General features: G+C 43.5%; 1 protein-coding gene across 4 annotated transcripts; it reads right to left on the reverse strand.

Moving 5' to 3' along the window:
• Positions 1 to 1,544: 1,544 nt before the first annotated feature.
• On the reverse strand, positions 1,545 to 17,753 carry sf1 (splicing factor 1). 4 transcript variants are annotated; one of them, XM_079295011.1, is made up of 13 exons: positions 17,616 to 17,753; positions 15,784 to 16,207; positions 11,382 to 11,513; positions 9,563 to 9,638; positions 6,285 to 6,437; positions 5,390 to 5,479; positions 5,102 to 5,285; positions 4,898 to 5,013; positions 4,665 to 4,772; positions 4,380 to 4,572; positions 4,084 to 4,300; positions 3,088 to 3,252; positions 1,545 to 2,800 (listed from the first exon to the last, which is right to left on the reverse strand). In XM_079295011.1, the coding sequence occupies exons 2-13, from the start codon at positions 16,187 to 16,189 to the stop codon at positions 2,475 to 2,477; spliced, it is 2,166 nt and encodes a 721-aa protein (XP_079151137.1). In that variant the 5' UTR covers positions 16,190 to 16,207; positions 17,616 to 17,753; the 3' UTR covers positions 1,545 to 2,474. The 4 variants fall into 4 exon arrangements, with proteins under 4 accessions (XP_079151137.1, XP_079151135.1, XP_079151134.1 ...); XM_079295009.1 differs by lacking the exons at positions 15,784 to 16,207; positions 17,616 to 17,753 and adding an exon at positions 12,074 to 12,445 and having other exon boundaries at positions 4,084 to 4,297; XM_079295008.1 differs by lacking the exons at positions 15,784 to 16,207; positions 17,616 to 17,753 and adding an exon at positions 12,074 to 12,445.
• Between the last annotated feature and the right edge of the window lie 282 nt (positions 17,754 to 18,035).

Genomic DNA, 18,035 nt, shown 5'->3' on the forward strand with positions numbered 1-18,035 from the left:
GGCAGCAGTGTCTGACAGGGGTCTCTGTCACTGTCCTGCAGCCCAGAGGACCACCGGCATCCTTCTTGCTCCACAGTGGAGAGGAATGATAGTGATGATGCAATTCTCCGGGGCCCCTTTTTTTTCAGACCTGCAGCTGCAGCACAGGAACACTTGTGCTCTGTTTAGGAATTATTGGTGGTCTCGATTTGTGGGAATTTCACCGTTTACTTGCCGAAGTGCACTAAAGCTTCAGTTCTGGCTCATCAAATATAGTTTGCTTCCAGCTGCTGCATGGCGCAGGAGCCAAGGCTGACATTGTTTCCCCCAAAAATATTTAGCCACTTAGAAAGTCTGCCGAAAAGAATCCACAAACATTGCTTTTATTTTGAAGTAAAACATTGTTCATTTCCGGTCTTAATCAGTTTACTTTGCTGAAGCTCAGCATCCTTAAGAATTGTAATCAGAATCCTGCAGTAACTGTTCTTACATCCCCTCATCCCAGAGTTCAGGAGATGTCGGACAGGAACTGTACTGACATGCGGAGCTAACGAGAGCTATAGAAGCCAAAGGGAGGAAAACGCTAGGTGGACATGTCATTCGAGATTAAATTAACAGTGACAAGTTGACCAAGTGAAAGTAGAAATAGACCAACTTGGAAAAGGAGTCAGAAATGTCATTGACCTTGAACACTAGTTTAGCATGGAAAATCATATTCAAAGTGAATTTACGATAACTCTGCAGGGTATTCAAACAAGACAGGTCTGCAAGTGAATTAACAAAGTCTGATTTACACTAAAACATAGTAACTCAAGGTCCACTTACTAGCTTTTTCTGGGGCTTTAACCATACCTCACAGACTCAGTGGCGTTCTCTGTTGTCATCAAGTGACCATCGGTCACCATTTGGTCAGGTGATGAGGTTGAACGTAAACGTCGTAAAAGATTTTAACATGTCCGTCCCATGACCACTGAGCAAATGGCATCCGCTGAAGAAGACCATGGGATGTAACTGACAGCTGTAGGAAACGTAAGTGTACCTTGAGTTATGTTTAAGTCATGTGACAACTGAGCCAGCAACTCCATGTCATGAAAACCATGTAATGCAGTTGAAAGCTCAAAAAAAAGAAAACACTAGCAAGTGGACCTTGAGGAATATATTTTCTCCCATTTCTTCTTCCCAAGCTATTGAAATGTCATCTTAGAATTGAAAATACTCAATGTATTGGTATTTGTCACCAAAACATTGAAATAACTGCGTTTAGATATAATGCAAGGAGAACAAGGAGAACATCACTGCTCTAAGTATTTGGACATGAAGCCGACACGTCTAGAACGCCACATGAAACCCAGCTGGGGATGTCAGTGGCAGGGGGACAACTGTCCAGTTTAATCAGGTCTCCGAGTGCAGACTGAATGAGACAAACCCCGGTTATGCAACACATATGAATGAGGCAGCCAACAAAGCCTTGTTTGAAAAAAAACAGAAACTCTTGGCAAGCATTGAGACACAGACGGCCTCTAACCATGAAAGGAGAAACCAGTCCGGACCCAAAGACAAAAAGGTGAAATGGATCAGTTTAATGCCAAACCAAGCAAGATTTCAACAGCTTTTCATTCAGGCTAGCGCCATGACACAACCGACTGATTCCAGAACAGAGTAAAACTAACAATTCTTCTCCTTAACTCGAGAGACAAAACCGATATTTTTGTCCTTGCAGAAGCAACACAAACACTGCACACAGCGTCTTAGAGCAGAAAAACAAAAACAGATCACAGTCTCAGCATTCAAGTAGTGCCGGGGGCAGAAGACGGCAGTTCGCAGCATCCGATTCCCCTTTTTCAAACTCAATGTCACAACTGAGACGCAGGCAAGTAACAAAAGAACAAAGAAAACAATTAAAACCCCGGGAATCTCTGGAGAACAATCGGAGACAGGACTACAAAAAGGTTTTCAGACAGAACTAAGATACACTTCACATCTCCTTATTACAAAAATATTAATCTTATTCAACTCAAAGTCAACATGGGGACATGACAGGAGTATAAACTTGTGAATGAGAAGTTCATAATGGATCATGCAAGTTAAGCTTCAATATATTAAATCCAATAATAGTCGAGCGTGACAGTGTGAACTGGACCTCTGAAGCGGTGCGACTGGAGCAGAATCTAAACCCCCGGGTGGCTATTTGAGCACTTTATTTGGTTTACAAGTGATGTAACAAACTACGGGAGCGATGCACAACATGAGCCGAGAGCAACGGTGTTTTGTTTGTGTGCACACAAACTTTAAAAACAGGAAAAACAACTCATTTACTAAAGTTACGCAACTTTACAAATTGAACGAACACAACCTGTCATTGTTTCACAGACATCTCCACCATATCAAGGATCAATAAAAAATAAAGCACTGGTTATATCTTCTTCTGTGGTCACACGTCCACAATGTGCTGCAGGTGGGAACTCTTGTGGGAGGACTATTCTTCCGTGGAAGGGTTAATTCTGGGGTGGAGGCGGTGGGGGGGCAGGGGGCATACCGAAGGGGGGCATGCCCGGTACCCCCATCCCCATCATGGTGACAAAGTTGGAAGGGTCCATGGGTGGGGGAGGTGGCGGCGGGGCATACATCATGCCAGTTGAGCCTGGAGGTGGTGGAGGGGGAGGAGGAGGGGCACCCGGGGGCAACGGGGGCTGGACGCCGGGGGGAGGCGGCACCATGGATGGGGCACCCATGGGTGGGGGGGGCTGGGCTCCGGAAGCCGCAGTCTGCTGGGGCTGCTGCCATGGAGGCAGGGTGCCGGTGCTGGATGTGGTGGTGGTATCTGTGGGGGGGGGGGGGGGGGGGGGCAGCGGGAGGTTAACTCTTTACGGTCATCACAATGTTCACATGGTCAGCTCACACTACAACACCACATGATCACTACTGAGAGATGTGGCTCATGTCTGCATCATGATCTCCTGATGCCTTCTGTAGAGTTGCAGTTAAAGTCTAAATGAATCGAGTAGGCTCTAAACAGTTTGTAGCATCTTACACAATGTCCTCGACACAGAACTGTGGATATTGAAAATAAAATGACGCAACGGTTACAAATAGTTTTGAGTGTCTTACTCTGTTGCCAGGGTAGTGGTGCACTGGTTGCCATGCTGCTGCTGGGAGGGGGAGGAGGAGCCTGCTGTTGCCACGGTGGCAGAGGTCCAGAGGGGGGAGGAGGTGGCTGGTTGCTGGGGGGAGGAGGTGGAGGCGGCATCATGCCCATTGGAGGTGGCAGCAGACCTACAAGGAAACCAAAATACAAACAGGTTGGTTTTGCTGCAGAATTGAATTTGATGATGATTCATAATAAACGCTGAAGTAGAGGAGGCGGTGTGATTCTAATAATATGTGAACCCTTTTGGAACATGTATGTGGGTAATTTTACCACCAGCACAGTAATAATTACAGCCAACATAAGGTCCGGTGGCTCTGCTCCTCCTGTAAAGTCCTACCAGCAGAGACATCCTTGTATTTAAAAACATATTTTAAAAATAATCTCACTGTCAAATATCTAATAGATGGCATAATGGAATGGTCTGCTGTAATGTCAGCAAAGTGTATTACTCTCTTTTGAGTCCCATGGTTTAGACATTACATTACAGTCATTTAGCAGACGCTTTTATCCAAAGCGACTTACAATTCAGAGTCTATCACATTCATACACCGTGGGCACAACTACGGGAGACATTTTTTGGGGTTAAGTGTCTTGCTCAAGGACCCATCCCTGTATATAGGGAGCAGTGGGCTGCCAATGATAGGCTCCCGGGGAGCCGGGGGTTCAGTGTCTTACTCAGGGACACGACGACACGTCCCAGTCGGGGATCGAACCGTTGACCCTGCGGTTACCAGACGACCCTCTTAACCCAGTGAGGCACGGTCGCCCCGTGGACAATATTAGTTTACATGTTTGTCAAAGTGGCACCAGTACTGCACTCTGAATACGTCACACGGTATCTTGGCCTGGTGTCGCTCTCAGGGCCTCCTCTTCAACACCCAAGGCCCCCGAGGAGCACAGTGACCATCCGTTTCCCCACCTCCTGTCATGTTAACCCGTAAAACATCAGCTCTTACCCATGGGGTGTCCGTGAGTGTGCCCCTGGCCCATGGGAGGAGGAGGGGGCTGCATCCAGGGGGGTGGCAGGCCGTTGGGGTTGGGGGGCATAGGGGGGCCTCCCATGTTGGGCATTGGGGGTGGGTAGCTGTGGGGTCCTCCACCAGGTGCTCCGTGCATGCCATGGTAGTTCCTGCTCTCAGTCGGACCGGAGTTCATCCAAGGAGGCCGGTTCTGCTGCACACAGTCGCTGGTTTAGGACTCTCTTCGACACACTGGTATGATTAGTATGGAATCATGAGTGTTGCCAACTGACCTGTTGCTGGTTATTGTTGAGTCCTGAGGACCGCTGCCCTCCTCCCTGGCTGCTGGAGTGTCCTCCCCCCGATGTGGGGACCGGAGCCTCCCCGAGCTCGGCCATCAGGGACAGGTACTCCTTGTCCATACGAGCCTTGTCCTGGGCAGACTGGGGAGGCTCGCCGCCCGTCGCTCTGTGGGCAGCGAATGAGCTGCACAAAGCAAAACAGCAACCGCTGTTACAAACAGATTGATGACACTACATGAATACATATACATTATGACTGGCTCCACTGATGGTCACCTGGTGTACTTGCAGTCGGAGGAGATGTGGCCTGCTCCGCCGCACTTGGTACAGAGGGTGGTGTTGGTGATGCTGCGTGGCTCAGAGTTCTGCCAAGGACGAAGGATCCTACAGAGACAAACGGGTAGGGTCTTCAGCGGTGCTCTGTAGTTTAAACTGAACATCTCCAGGGGCCATACATTCACCACCAATGATCCGTCACACTGAACTTTGCATAAAACTCCACCACTGACCTGTTGTCGTCTTCCCTCAGTGTACCGTTGAGTCTGGCGAGCTCCCTCAGCTGCATCTTTCGTAAGTCGTTCTGATCCTCGGGCGTCTCAATGCCTTGCTTCAGAATGTTCCGAATCTGTGGACACAGATTTGTCAGCATGAAGGCCATTTAGGAGCTGAGCAAACGGGCAACGTCCATCAGGAGCCCGATGAGGGGATCTAACCTGCTCCACGGCTTTCTTGACGTTCTCCATTGTGTTGGCGGTGACCAGCGCGTGCAGAGGCTCGTCTTCCCCCGGCAGCATCTGTCCGTCCTTTCGGCCTACCTTCCCCTCCTTCACAGAACCTTTACCCCGGATCATGATCTTGGCGCAGCACTCCTTCTCGATGTTCTTCAGCGTATTACCACTGGTAAAACCGAAAAGGGAACAAAAAGCGACACGCTAAGCTCACGCTGCACTGTACTGGCAGTGACAAAACCCAACATGATGGTAATATTTCGTCTCGTTTACCGTGGCCCGATTAACAGACCGACAAAGTTGATTTCGGGGTATTCGTCTTGGGGGATCATAACTTTGTCGTTAACTCTGGTGGCTGGAGGTCTGCGGGAAAGAAAGACAAGAAAAACATTTAGAAGGACCATTGATCAGCTTTCTGAACAACCTTTTGAAGATTTGTGTTTCAGCTTTATTTTTTAGGATACGTAAATTAACCCTCTGAACCGCAAAACCTGCCAGCGGGATTGAAAAGCACGTTTTCTTTGAACAATTGCCAAAACTACAGCGTTGTTGTCAAAACCGTCATTACCAGATTGTCATAGTTCTTACGGTCCTTGAACACATCAGTCAGAAAGAGCAACCAAAACAAAGCTCAGTTTTCTTTATATTTCATCAAAAACATTATATTCTACATTTAAACTCTACAAATAAACATTTTGTTGAACCAGTTCCTGTAAAAATCTTCTGCACAACTAGGAAGTGTTGGTTATATAGAGTCCATTGTTCTCCATTATTTGTAAAAGACACTACCAAAGAAATTCAACTTGCATTTTTTCTTTATTAAGATTCATGGCAATGTAACTGTGTTACACTGCACAAAAGACATCCGAGTTCTCTCCACTTCTAGCGATGCTTGTGCCGTTTCCACAGAGGAGCAGGACTTTATATGACAGTAAGAACGAGGCCACAGAGGGTTAAAGGCTGGAGACGGGCAGAGTATCATTCTTTGTGCTGTCTAGTAGGACAAAGTGCAGATATACTTTATGATTTCTATGAATCACATTTAACGCCATCCAAATGGTAGAACTACTATTACCATCATTTCGCAGCTTGCATGGACAAAGGTGCCCAGACAACTATAACAGACGCTGAACATATTAACAGACAAAAACAAGTAAAGAAATCATACTTGTAGTCGGCAGGAGGCTTGAAGTCCGGGTTGAGTCCAACCATCTCGGTGATGAGGGAGTGGCGCTCCTCCTCGATTTTCTTTCGTGTGCGATACTCGCGGGTGTTCAACCTCTTGCCCTCGCTGTTGTAGATGGGCTCCGGGGAGGGAGACCTGAAAATGACAAAAGACAGGAAAGACATCATCGATACCTTTCTAGAAGTGGCGCTCTGCCAATAACAGACACACAGGCTCCCTGCAGCTAACTCAGTCTTTAACAATTTCACATCTTCATTAGGAATTTTACTGACATGCCTTAGAAAGAATGTTGATAAAAAAAATTTAAAAAAAGGAACAGTTTTAGAAATTTGGATCTACTGAGATACTCTCAGGTAGACTATGCGACTCATGGCCAGTGCAAGAGCAAACTCAGAACCAAAAGAACAGGATATAGGAACTCTGCACTGACGTTTCAACGCCTAGAGTCCAATAGTTTATACAATTCAGGGTAAAAAGGGCAACCAAAGCTGTATAGTGGTAATTAACCCAATACACTGGAGGGGCATCAACCACAGAGAAAAAACAACCACACGGCCATAACTAAACCTGCATACAGGATTGTTGGCCTACAAGACAGGAAAGTTGGGAGGTAAGAAAAAGAAACCAAAATTAAAATTGGCAATCCTAAGCAGAAACACTGGCTGTGAGAGTTGCTTGGTGTTGGCGTGGCGGAAGAGGTCCGTACCTCCCCTTGGATGCTGAAAACCTGTGTTGCTGCGTTAAGGAGGCTCTGTGCTTGAGAAAGGGTTAGGTTGATGTGGGGTAATTTGGGTTAGAGGAAAGGAATTAAGATTAGATATCCACCTTTTCCTACGCTCTCCCATCAGAGAGCCACATGTGATGTGAAGAGTGAGAAATAGATAGAATATATTGAGGCTTTTTTCCTTTTATGCTTCCAACGGTGACAACCTGAAACACCCCCAGTTGTCCCTTTAGACTGGGGAGTGATTGAGAGTGCTGCAGCTCTGCAATCAACTTTTCGGTTGCTGTGGAAATGTCTGATTATGGAGAGAAACTTAGTGTTCAGGCGACAGGGACTCTAGCTAACAAAATGTCAACTTCACACACTAGAGAGAGCCACAGCCTGTGGGAACACATCCTTATGGAAACTAGCTTAGAAGCTGGCCACTGCTTTCCCAGAGCACATACAATTCCAGCTGTTTTCTTCCAGACCTCAAGAGTCCAGAGGGGAAACTGGAACACGCCCCCTCCGGGTGGACATGCTTAAAGCCACATGAGGGGAAAAACCAGAGATGACAAGTGACAAATCATTGTTAAGTCGAAACCAAAACCTATTGTATGTTGTCATGTAGGCTACAGGCCATGAGCCCAATCATCACTGGCAAAAAGTTAGAGTATCCAGGAAGTCAAAAAAGGCCAGGAATGGCAAATATCTATCCTTTGTGTACCAACTAACGTTTCCGAAAGAGCCAATTCATCAGAACAAGTTAAACGTTAAAGCTAAAAAAAATTACATTTAGAGTGTTGTGACCCAAACCTGCTTCAGAGGAAAATCTTTATACATTATGCATCATATATGTATTCATATATATTGACACAGCACTCTACATCAGACACATTAAACAAGCAGGGGGTGAAACAATGCTGCATCAATACTAGAGGGCTAAATCTGACCACTTAAATGAGAAGTAATGAGAAAAAGACTGTTATCTTTGTCCTGCAGTGATTTGCTTAACTGTCTCTGAATGTGACGGCATCTCAACATACTATTGCCCACGCAGTCAGTCCCACATCTCCCCATCTCTTATCTCCAATAAACGACTCGCACTTCAATTATTTGTTTGTCCGAGATTGAAACAGTCTGTCAATACATCATAATGAAACTGACATTAAATTGATGAAAAGAAACAAATAAAAATAGAAAAAGCTGAACACAAACAGCTGAAGGATGCTAGTTTGCTGTGAGCTGACTTCCTCCTCTGAACACCGAGATTTGATTGACGGCTCCATTGTTTACAGTGTTTACTGGCAGCAACTGTTTCAAATATCGGATCACTTTTGATGCAATATTTCATTAAAAAATATTTTTCTAATTCAATTGAATTGAAAACAAACTGTAATGGAACATTTTCAATCAATGTAACTGCAAACACGTCTCATTTTCTAGAGGAGAACATATGAATATATCTCATTCATTGTAAACATATGAATAGATCTCATTCATTGTAAACATATGAATAGATCTCATTCATTGTAAACATATGAATAGATCTCATTCATTGTAAACATATGAATAGATCTCATTCATTGTAAACATATGAATATATCTCATTCACTGTAAACATATGAATAGATCTCATTCACTGTAAACATATGAATAGATCTCATTCATTGTAAACATATGAATAGATCTCATTCATTGTAAACATATGAATATATCTCATTCATTGTAAACATATGAATAGATCTCATTCATTGTAAACATATGAATATATCTCATTCACTGTAAACATATGAATAGATCTCATTCATTGTAAACATATGAATATATCTCATTCATTGTAAACATATGAATAGATCTCATTCACTGTAAACATATGAATAGATCTCATTCATTGTAAACATATGAATATATCTCATTCATTGTAAACATATGAATATATCTCATTCATTGTAAACATATGAATATATCTTTCATTGTAAACATGAATAGATCTCATTCACTGTAAACATATGAATAGATCTCATTCATTGTAAACATATGAATAGATCTCATTCATTGTAAACATGAATATATCTCATTCATTGTAAACATATGAATAGATCTCATTCATTGTAAACATATGAATAGATCTCATTCATTGTAAAGCGACATGGTCGAAAAATAGTATTTCTAAAAAATGTTGCACTCCACTGTACAGTTTGAAATTGTTAATCATTTCCAATTATGAGACGTCCTCACTCTGTAGGTAACCATATCTATATTTAGCTCACACATTAGTATACAGCTTAAGATGAAACGAGCTATAATAGCTATCATGCTCAGTGGTGAGCTTAATAAATGGACTCATGTGGATGGATTCTACGCTCCGACACTATGAAGAGCATTTTAAACTGGTTTCACTAAACTCTACATCTGCCAGCTAACACTACTGTGGAGTCTGAGATGTTGGCTAACAACCACATATATACGGTACACTGAAAATCAACATTTGTCTTCCAAAAAGTCAAGAAGGTAGAGAAAATGTTACTGTTCATGAGTTTAATCTTTTTCCGACCTGTCCTCAGGGTTAACAGGGATTCCCAGGTCTCCTGTACGCAGTTTACGAGTCAGGTCTTCAATCTGCAGTTGGACTGGAAGAATTCAGGTTAGGAAAGAAAAACAAGGATGGAGAGAAATGTGGTTACCACAACAACATCAGAGAGACAACGCTCTGCACATTAGAGCACTGTCTCACACATTACTGAGGTAAAGACAAACGGTGAGTCTGTTCAGTCACAAATAAAGAGGAGATCACATGAACATGTGGTAAGACTAAAGCATGGAGTCACTTATTCATATAAGAGGACATCAGAGGAACACATTACCCAATGTCAGTATGTTCTCCAGGTCATTACATTAGCATAGACCGGACTAACTTCTTCTCACACAATGATTCAACATGGAACATATCAGTCAATGTCTTGACCACCATTCCTAAAAATCCCTGCCATCCCATCAGTATTTCAAACCTCTGTTTTTTCTTCTATGAAGACGAGCTTCACATACATAACAGATTTGGTTTAACGGCTTTGGCATTTTAAGGACACATCGGGTCTGAAGATCACCGATTGGTCCATTTGTTTAACACGTTTCTACAACAAGAAAGCTGATCGTAGTCACTATTTGCACTCCACAGATCTAACACAGAGGGGCAGCAGTGACAGACAATTCTTACACTTGGAAGGTAATGAGAAAATAAATTAATCAGTCATCCCATGCACATTATGAAAGCTGCAATGAATACCCCAAAACACAGAGATTCACCAGTCACTGAAACAATTACTTTGGATTATAGAGATGAATACAGGCCCTGTGAGTTTCATTCTAACAACGCCTCCCTTGGACTGTTTTAGGGGATCTACTGAATGAGCAAAGGAAACAATAAGTGTGACCAACAGAAGGTGGGCACAAATGAATGTTTACATACCAAAGAAGTACAACCATTACCAATGAGTGCACATAATCAATAACCATGTCAGTTATTGACAGAAAGGACGCATCTGCTTCAGAGCACCCTGCTGAGGGCCTGTGAAGACAGTATGTTGGTGCTACACTGCTGCTGGAAGGCATTTGTGATTAAAAATTATGTGTTTCATATGATCTTTTTTACAGGCCAAAGTAAGAGCACAATAACAGTGATTAAGAGTTTCCCAATTTGCAGTGTCCACTAAGTCACCTGCTTGAGTCACTTAAACATGTTTGATTGATTTGCCGTTGAAGCAGCATTGCTCACACTTTGACCAATAGAAACAGAAGCACACTTTGGCATGTCCTAAACATTATGAGTAACGTCTCCATGCACAGGAACAACACTGATGATGTGTAGGGATCAAGCAAGACGGTGAGTAGTGAGCTGCAGCTCAGGACACATATCAAGCAAGCACTGGCATTTAAATCATCTAAATCATCATACTCCTCTGCTAACTGTATGCAAACCATAAGACCACAGAAGCACTTTCATTGAAGACAAATATCCTTAATTAACATCTTACATCATCACCTTATAATCATTGCTCATTGGATGTGATTGCTTTATCTCAACAGTTGGAGCAAAATTAGACATTTCCCATTTTGCGTGACATAGTAATGTCACTTTCAATACATTGAAAATATGATTAAGAGCTTATAGTTGGTAACGCGTCTCGTGGGTGCCTTTAGAGAGCTCTAACTGTTGGAAAATCAGCAAACAGGACATAAATGTTAAATTAATACTCGTGTGCGCCATGTAAGACAACTATAGAACCTCAAACACATGTTATTGATCAAACAGGTTATGAAACAGACCTGCTCTTATGATTACGGTTATCTTTTAATCATTAAAGTAAAAAATGTACCTATATAGGCTCTCTCTTGGTCCCGGGTCAATCCAGGGGGGATAACAGTGGGCATGCCCGGTATGACAGTCTTCTGATCGGGCGTCTCGCTGCTCCAACGACTCTTCTTCCTCGATTTCTTCGAACTGAAATCTACCGGGAGAAACGGGGGATATTATCCACGTTGGGTGTAGAGCTTCAATAGGTGACATGAATTAAAGCGCCATTCAAGGCACCTTGCTGATCGATAAGTGACGTTAACAGTAACGTTCACGAACCACTAGTAGCCACAAGAAGCTGGACTGAATAGAACGGTCGTCATACCCAACTTGAGATAAATCAAATGCGACTATTAGGCCTTCAAACGTTAAGCCCATACCATGGTTTACACAACTATGGTTAGAGTTGTTATGCAAAACGATTTCGACAAGTCTCGATCTTCTGTCAATAACGAATACCACCGTTACGTCCCTTTATTAGGCTCATGGCCGGTTTAACGTTACGTTTGAGGTGCAAGTGCAAATCTTAACACTGGTTATTGCAAATGTAAAGTGGGCTATTCAGTAAAATGTACATGCAAACTAACGTTAGCGGGACTCTCCATTTTGTGCAAGGCCGATGCTTTATGTGGGGCCTTTATGTAGCCACATTAGCTACACGGCTAGCTTAAACTCATTACGCATGTCTTGTCACGTTAGCCGTGGTTCGGTTACCTGGTTTGGCCAATCCGCCAACCACGACTGGTTGTTGTGGAGCCTGGGTCGGAAACGCTGCCGCGGGATTGAACTGAAGAGGTTGTGGAAAAGATACGGTTGGCATCGGTGGCTGGAAAGCTTGTAGAGAAGGAAAGGCTGCGGGCGGCCCCGGTGCTGGCATCATCCCGTTCCCCGCACCAGGCCCGGCGTCAAATCCTCGTTTAGCACCAATGCTGGGGTGCAACTTCCCTAAAGGAGTTGCGTTTGCGCCCGTGGCCATTTTTAGTGTACTCGAATGTATTAGTCTCCGTTAAACTAGTCGACTCTGGTATAAATGTGATTAAATAGAGAAAAACAATATCATACAGCGTTGCCCACAGCCCACCCTCACATTACTTTAATCAAAATGGCGCCTAACGGAAACCCACAAAAGACGAGTCCATGGCCGATGGGGGATGATCCGCTGTAGTATGAAGCATTGCTATTGGCCAGACCAAGCCCCGCCCCATATTCCGTGTTCTGTTGGGCAAAGCTTTTTGTTATCCCCATTCTGAACACTGATTCGCTCTTTTTAATATCAATCTCCTTATATTTCTACCCAAACCTGAGAAGCACAATAAGCTCCTAAAATGTTGTGGCAATGTATTTTTAACTGTGAATTAAAACATATTCCTAAGTATACAACCATATGAAAATACTCTTGATTAAATCATCTGGAGTGCAAATACAACCAAACAGAATAATTGCATTTACAACAGTGGAAAAGCATTTATTAGAGCTCGTCAAGGATCAGAATGAAATAATTGGAACTTAGTGTCCCATAGCAAAGCATTACCAGCATCAGTGTCTTGGCTCCAGACCGCTTGCCGTTCACACCTTTAATATATTGATGAATATGAATACAGTATCTAATGTGGCTAGTGATACCCAAATGAGTAAGCCATTGTGCATGCCAATGTTATTGTATCTGCAAACTAACCCGCTGACCACCCTATTTTATTATGTCCTCATACACGTCAGTTGATATGGTCTTTCCCCCCCCAGCTTATGTTTTGATTGACGGTTGCACTTTGACTGTAAATGCCATTTCACAATATACCAGATGACTCAGCACAATGAACACACAAGTCAGTTTTCAGACTTTAGACAGACTTTAATTTTAATCTTGTCGTTAGAAATTAAGAAAGACAGCGTTATGAAACTCCAACATATGTCCAAAATGTGAAGGTTCATATTCATCACGGAAATGAAAATCTATTTAATGTGCCTATTGACAAAAAAAACATGTTCACAATTATATTTGATAAAAAGTTCTTGATTTCACAAACGGTTTTCTGTAACTCAAATACTAAAGTGTCACCATTTTTTAACTATGAAGGTCCATATTTGGGTACAGGTGTGACATTTAAGCCCACAGGTTAAACAATGTAGGTGATGACGCATACAGTACCCAACACTTGTTTTGCCATTGCTTCACGTATGCAGTAACAATGTTAACTGACACAAACAAGTACACTAAAACACACATAGCAAAACATTAGATGCTGCTGAAAAAAACATTAGTTAAATCAAATTAATCCTAACACTTAAAACATGCACCATGCACCATTTGAATTTGTTTCTCTTCAGACTACATCGTGTATAAACAGAGCTTCTTTCAGAGGGGCAAAGACTCATTCTCATGAATAGACGTCAGCCAGGTTGTAGATGAACCCAGGATCTGCACAAATACCACGACACATAAATAGGACGATGAAAGGTGGTCAACTTAGTGTTAGTTGTACTGTATTTTGATGTACCTAGAATGAGATCATAGCATGTGAGGGCATTCAAGCATTCACGTTGAAATCTACTCGTTGGCCATTACGGTTAGTCAGCTTTATTGTAGCCTAATTCTTAATACCCACTCCTCACGTACACACTTTTGCCTATGATATTACTAATGAGATGTTATGTTTAACGTTTAATTTTCAGTGATTCCAATGGCACTTCGGCTATCCTATCCACTAAATGACAGGAAGCTCTCACCTGGCATCGTGGGACATGGATTAGTATGTATATCGTGCCCGATCAGCGCCCGGATGGTCATAGGTAGAGCTCCTTGGGGGGGCGGGCACCGGGGAAAGGCGCGAACGCTCATATGCGTATCCATCTGCCTCGACGGGGACTCTCCGAATCGGACTTCGGTCACGTGCGTAGTATGAGGAGACCGGGGCTGGTGGAGGAGGGTGGGGGGGGCACTCGTATGGGTCGAGGCTAGAGGGGGGCAGACGATCCCTCATTAAAGCTGTGGAGGATGATGTTGATGGAGCAGGCAAGGGGACGGCGCGGTGTTCCTCGAAATAACTGCCTCCGTAAGCATTGGCCCTGTACTTCTCGTAGTAGTCCACGACCCCGTACGGATCCCGTTCCTCGTAAGGCAACCGTCGCATCGGGTAGGCTGGTACCGCGCCATAGAGCGAGCCGTTGCTCCGGTATGCTGCCTCGCTGCCGTACATCCGAGCCATGCTATGTTCAGCGACAGCGCTTAAGCCGTAACCGGGGTGCGGCCCGTATCTCATTGCATTCTCGTAGCCCGAACCCCTTCCGTACCCTGCCATGCTGCCGCCGTGACCGGCACCCCGGGAAAAACCATGAGCAGGAGCATAGCCACCGCCATACTCTGGGTCGCCACTGAAGTCCGGTTGATAACCCCTGTTGCGAGCATGCTCGCCAAATCTCGAGTCATCGTATCCATCAGACTTTGGCTCTGAGCCGTTTCTGTGGAAGCCATTTTGGTCTAGAGGGCATTCTTTGGACCAGTGGCCTTCCTGCCCGCAACGATAACAACCCGATCTGTCTCCCATTCCCGGCGCAGTACGCAGGCGGCTAGTCGAAAGCTTCACGCTCATCAGTTTGCCTTAAAAAGAAAAGACTCAATAAGGACTTATGCCTGCATCCAAATATTTGACATTTCTTGTCTGGCATACAAAAGTCTCCAAACCAACCAGTCTAGTAAAAAGCTGCATTTTACAAAACAAAATAGCAATGAGATATGACTTAAGATTTAAGCATTTTAAAAAGGTATTAAAGCTGAAATCCGTAACCTCCCAAACATTCTTACCCACTGCAGTGGCAAAAGGGAACTCAGACAGTGTCGATACCACAGACAAGACCGAGATGTGATAGAAGGTTGCACGCAAGAGAGCTATCAGCTAATGCTAAAACACATGAGCAAAGTTTGACAACACAAATTATTCAAGGGTCCACGTGACGAAGACTTCGTCATATTCGCCCGTGACGCCGAAGGTTCGCACGTAGCGTGCACAAACCAAGTAAAGACCAAACAGGACCACGCGCACACCTGTTCTCAGCCCTTAATGGGCCCGTGCAGTTGAATTGGATTTGTAAAAATACAATCATGGTTAGTCATTACTTCTAGTATTACACTGACTGTACTTGCATTAACAATTAGAACAGGTGTGACCTGATAAGTCAGTCAATTGCAGTAAGTGCCCATCTGTGCTTTACAAGAATCCAGACAAACCAACGACTTTACGGATGCCAGCTTTAAAATAATAAGGGCTGCCTCGCTTTCTTCAGCTTCCTGTTATCCTTCAGTTGTCTCTTTGTACTTACCTGTGGTGTGTCCATTACTTACCCATCAAACCACAAGAACAGAATGACATGTTCTTGATAATACATCTTTCAAATAAAACCTCCCTATTAACCCCAGCCCAAGAGTTCACCTTTAAAAGCTGTGTTGTCTAACTGATTAATGGCTTCCACAGCATCCTCCATACGATCCATGTGAACAAAAGCATAGTTTTTTACTATGTCACACTCCGCCACAGAGCCAAACTCTTCAAACTTGGCCCTCAGCTCCTGGTTGGTGCAGCCAATGTTGCCGACGTGCAGTTTTGTGGATCCTTTCGACTTGCTGCGGCTCATTTCTACATTCATCGGCATGCCATTCAGCTCATAATGGTGGAGGTTGCTGATGGCTTCCTCCGCCTCCGCTTTGTCGTCCATGTGCACGAAGCCAAAGTTCTTGACAATAGTGCACTCTCCAATCTTGCCATATTGGGAGAAGAGAGAGCGAAGTTCATCTGATGTGGTGTCTGGCGACAAGTTCCCAATGAATATTTTCACCATCGTGGAGCTTCCCCGTCACTAAGGGAGGAGAAAAGAAATCAAGATTGTAAAAGTATCATATTCCATTACAATAGTTATGAATTGAGCAAATGTCCCTGTTGTATTTACACCCAAGTAGGGAAAGCCCTTAAGAATTACATATGTTGTCGCTTATAGATTTTATAACTCAAATACCAATATTATTGGTATCAAGTTCCAGTATTGTCTGGGCTCCAGTAGTGAGGATTATTCAGATGTATCAAGTATGTCATGTGTTCAGGGTTTGCAAAATCACTACGTATACCTGCAGATCAGAATAAATGTGTCTCATGCGTAATTTTTTGATTCTGTGCCAATTCACATGGAAGGAACATTGCATTGAACCACAGATTCAGGGTCAGAACTCTTTCGTTTGGACTGATGTTTCAAGTTCACTGCGTTTCTTTACGACAAATAAAACTCTACAAGGACACTTCAAACGATAAATAACCGAGGACCATTTAAATTCATTCAACAACTTCAAATCACTAAACAATATACGACAATGGAAAAAGAAATATAGCAGATTTTGGTGAGTATGTGGAAACAAATGTAACACATAAGAAAGATGCATCACTTCATTGGTTGTACACTAACACGACTTAATACACTTCATTATACCCACAGGACATGAGGTTATTGTTCAATTATCATCAATACCTTTATAAGCTGGAAGACTGTACTGTATGGAGGTTTAACAATAAATCAACCATCAAACTCTCCTCAAAAGAAAGAAAGGATAATGTTAATTAACCAGATGGCATCCAGTCACATTCATACACATTAATACACATTTTTCTAAACATAAAATGTTGAGAAAACGTGGAGCTCATAGCTGTTCCTGTGACCTGGCTCGCTATTTAGCGTACATTGAGATTATTTTGTGCAAATCCCGATCGAGTTTATATGTACGTTGGCTAGGATTGGCTGCAAAACACAGAACGGATTTGCAACGTATATCTTTGGCGAGTATCGATAGGTAACGTTACCAGCACGTATGAACGACTCAACAGACACACAAAGGTCGAACACCGAAGAGATATCTGTCGTGTTTCCATCGACAGCACACGCTGCGCGTCGTGGCTCTGCATTTCAACAACGGTACTTTCACGTTAGTTGCTAACTAAAGTAGCGTTAGCCAATTTAGCAGAATTACCAAAATGGTGGCTTAACAGTTATCGTTATATCCCTAACATGTTGGATTTTAGTCGATAGCAAAGTTATTTCTCATCACGCGTGTAGGCCTTAACTAAACACGCTGCACGCGTATAGCTAGTCTGTAAATTAGCTTAGCATAAAAACACATTTGCTATAGGCCTAGCTAGCGTTAGTAGCTGGAGAACATTGGCTTATTTCCAAAACAAAGACACTTTTAGGTTCACCGTGTTGCATTAAAATGATTTGCTACCTTTTAAAAGATGCGGTGTGCGCCTCGACCCAAGGAGGATGAAATGACGACTGTCGCTTTACCGACTGACATTGACGTAGCTAGCTCGTGAGCATGAAAACACCATACCAAAGACATACAGCTAACTCGGTTAGCACCGTTGGGAGGGACCGCAGGCCGTCTATGGGAGGGACCATACACGGTGTAGCACAGGGAGGGACTAACGTTACATTAGTGCTACGCCTTCATGCGGTGAGATGAGACAGGAACAGTGGAACCACACAGGGAAATAAGCAGAATGCAATGAAGCACATCCCATGTAATTTATATCTGGGACAAACCTTTTGGCGGCCCTAATCTAGCAAAGAAACGAAGTTCAAAGAACGAGATAGGGATGTGCTACAATTACAGTTTTTATGCTCAATAGATTTTGGGTCTAGC

Source organism: Melanostigma gelatinosum, assembly GCF_949748355.1.
Source record: "Melanostigma gelatinosum genome assembly, chromosome: 23".
In the NCBI taxonomy this organism is placed as follows: Eukaryota; Metazoa; Chordata; class Actinopteri; order Perciformes; family Zoarcidae; genus Melanostigma; species Melanostigma gelatinosum.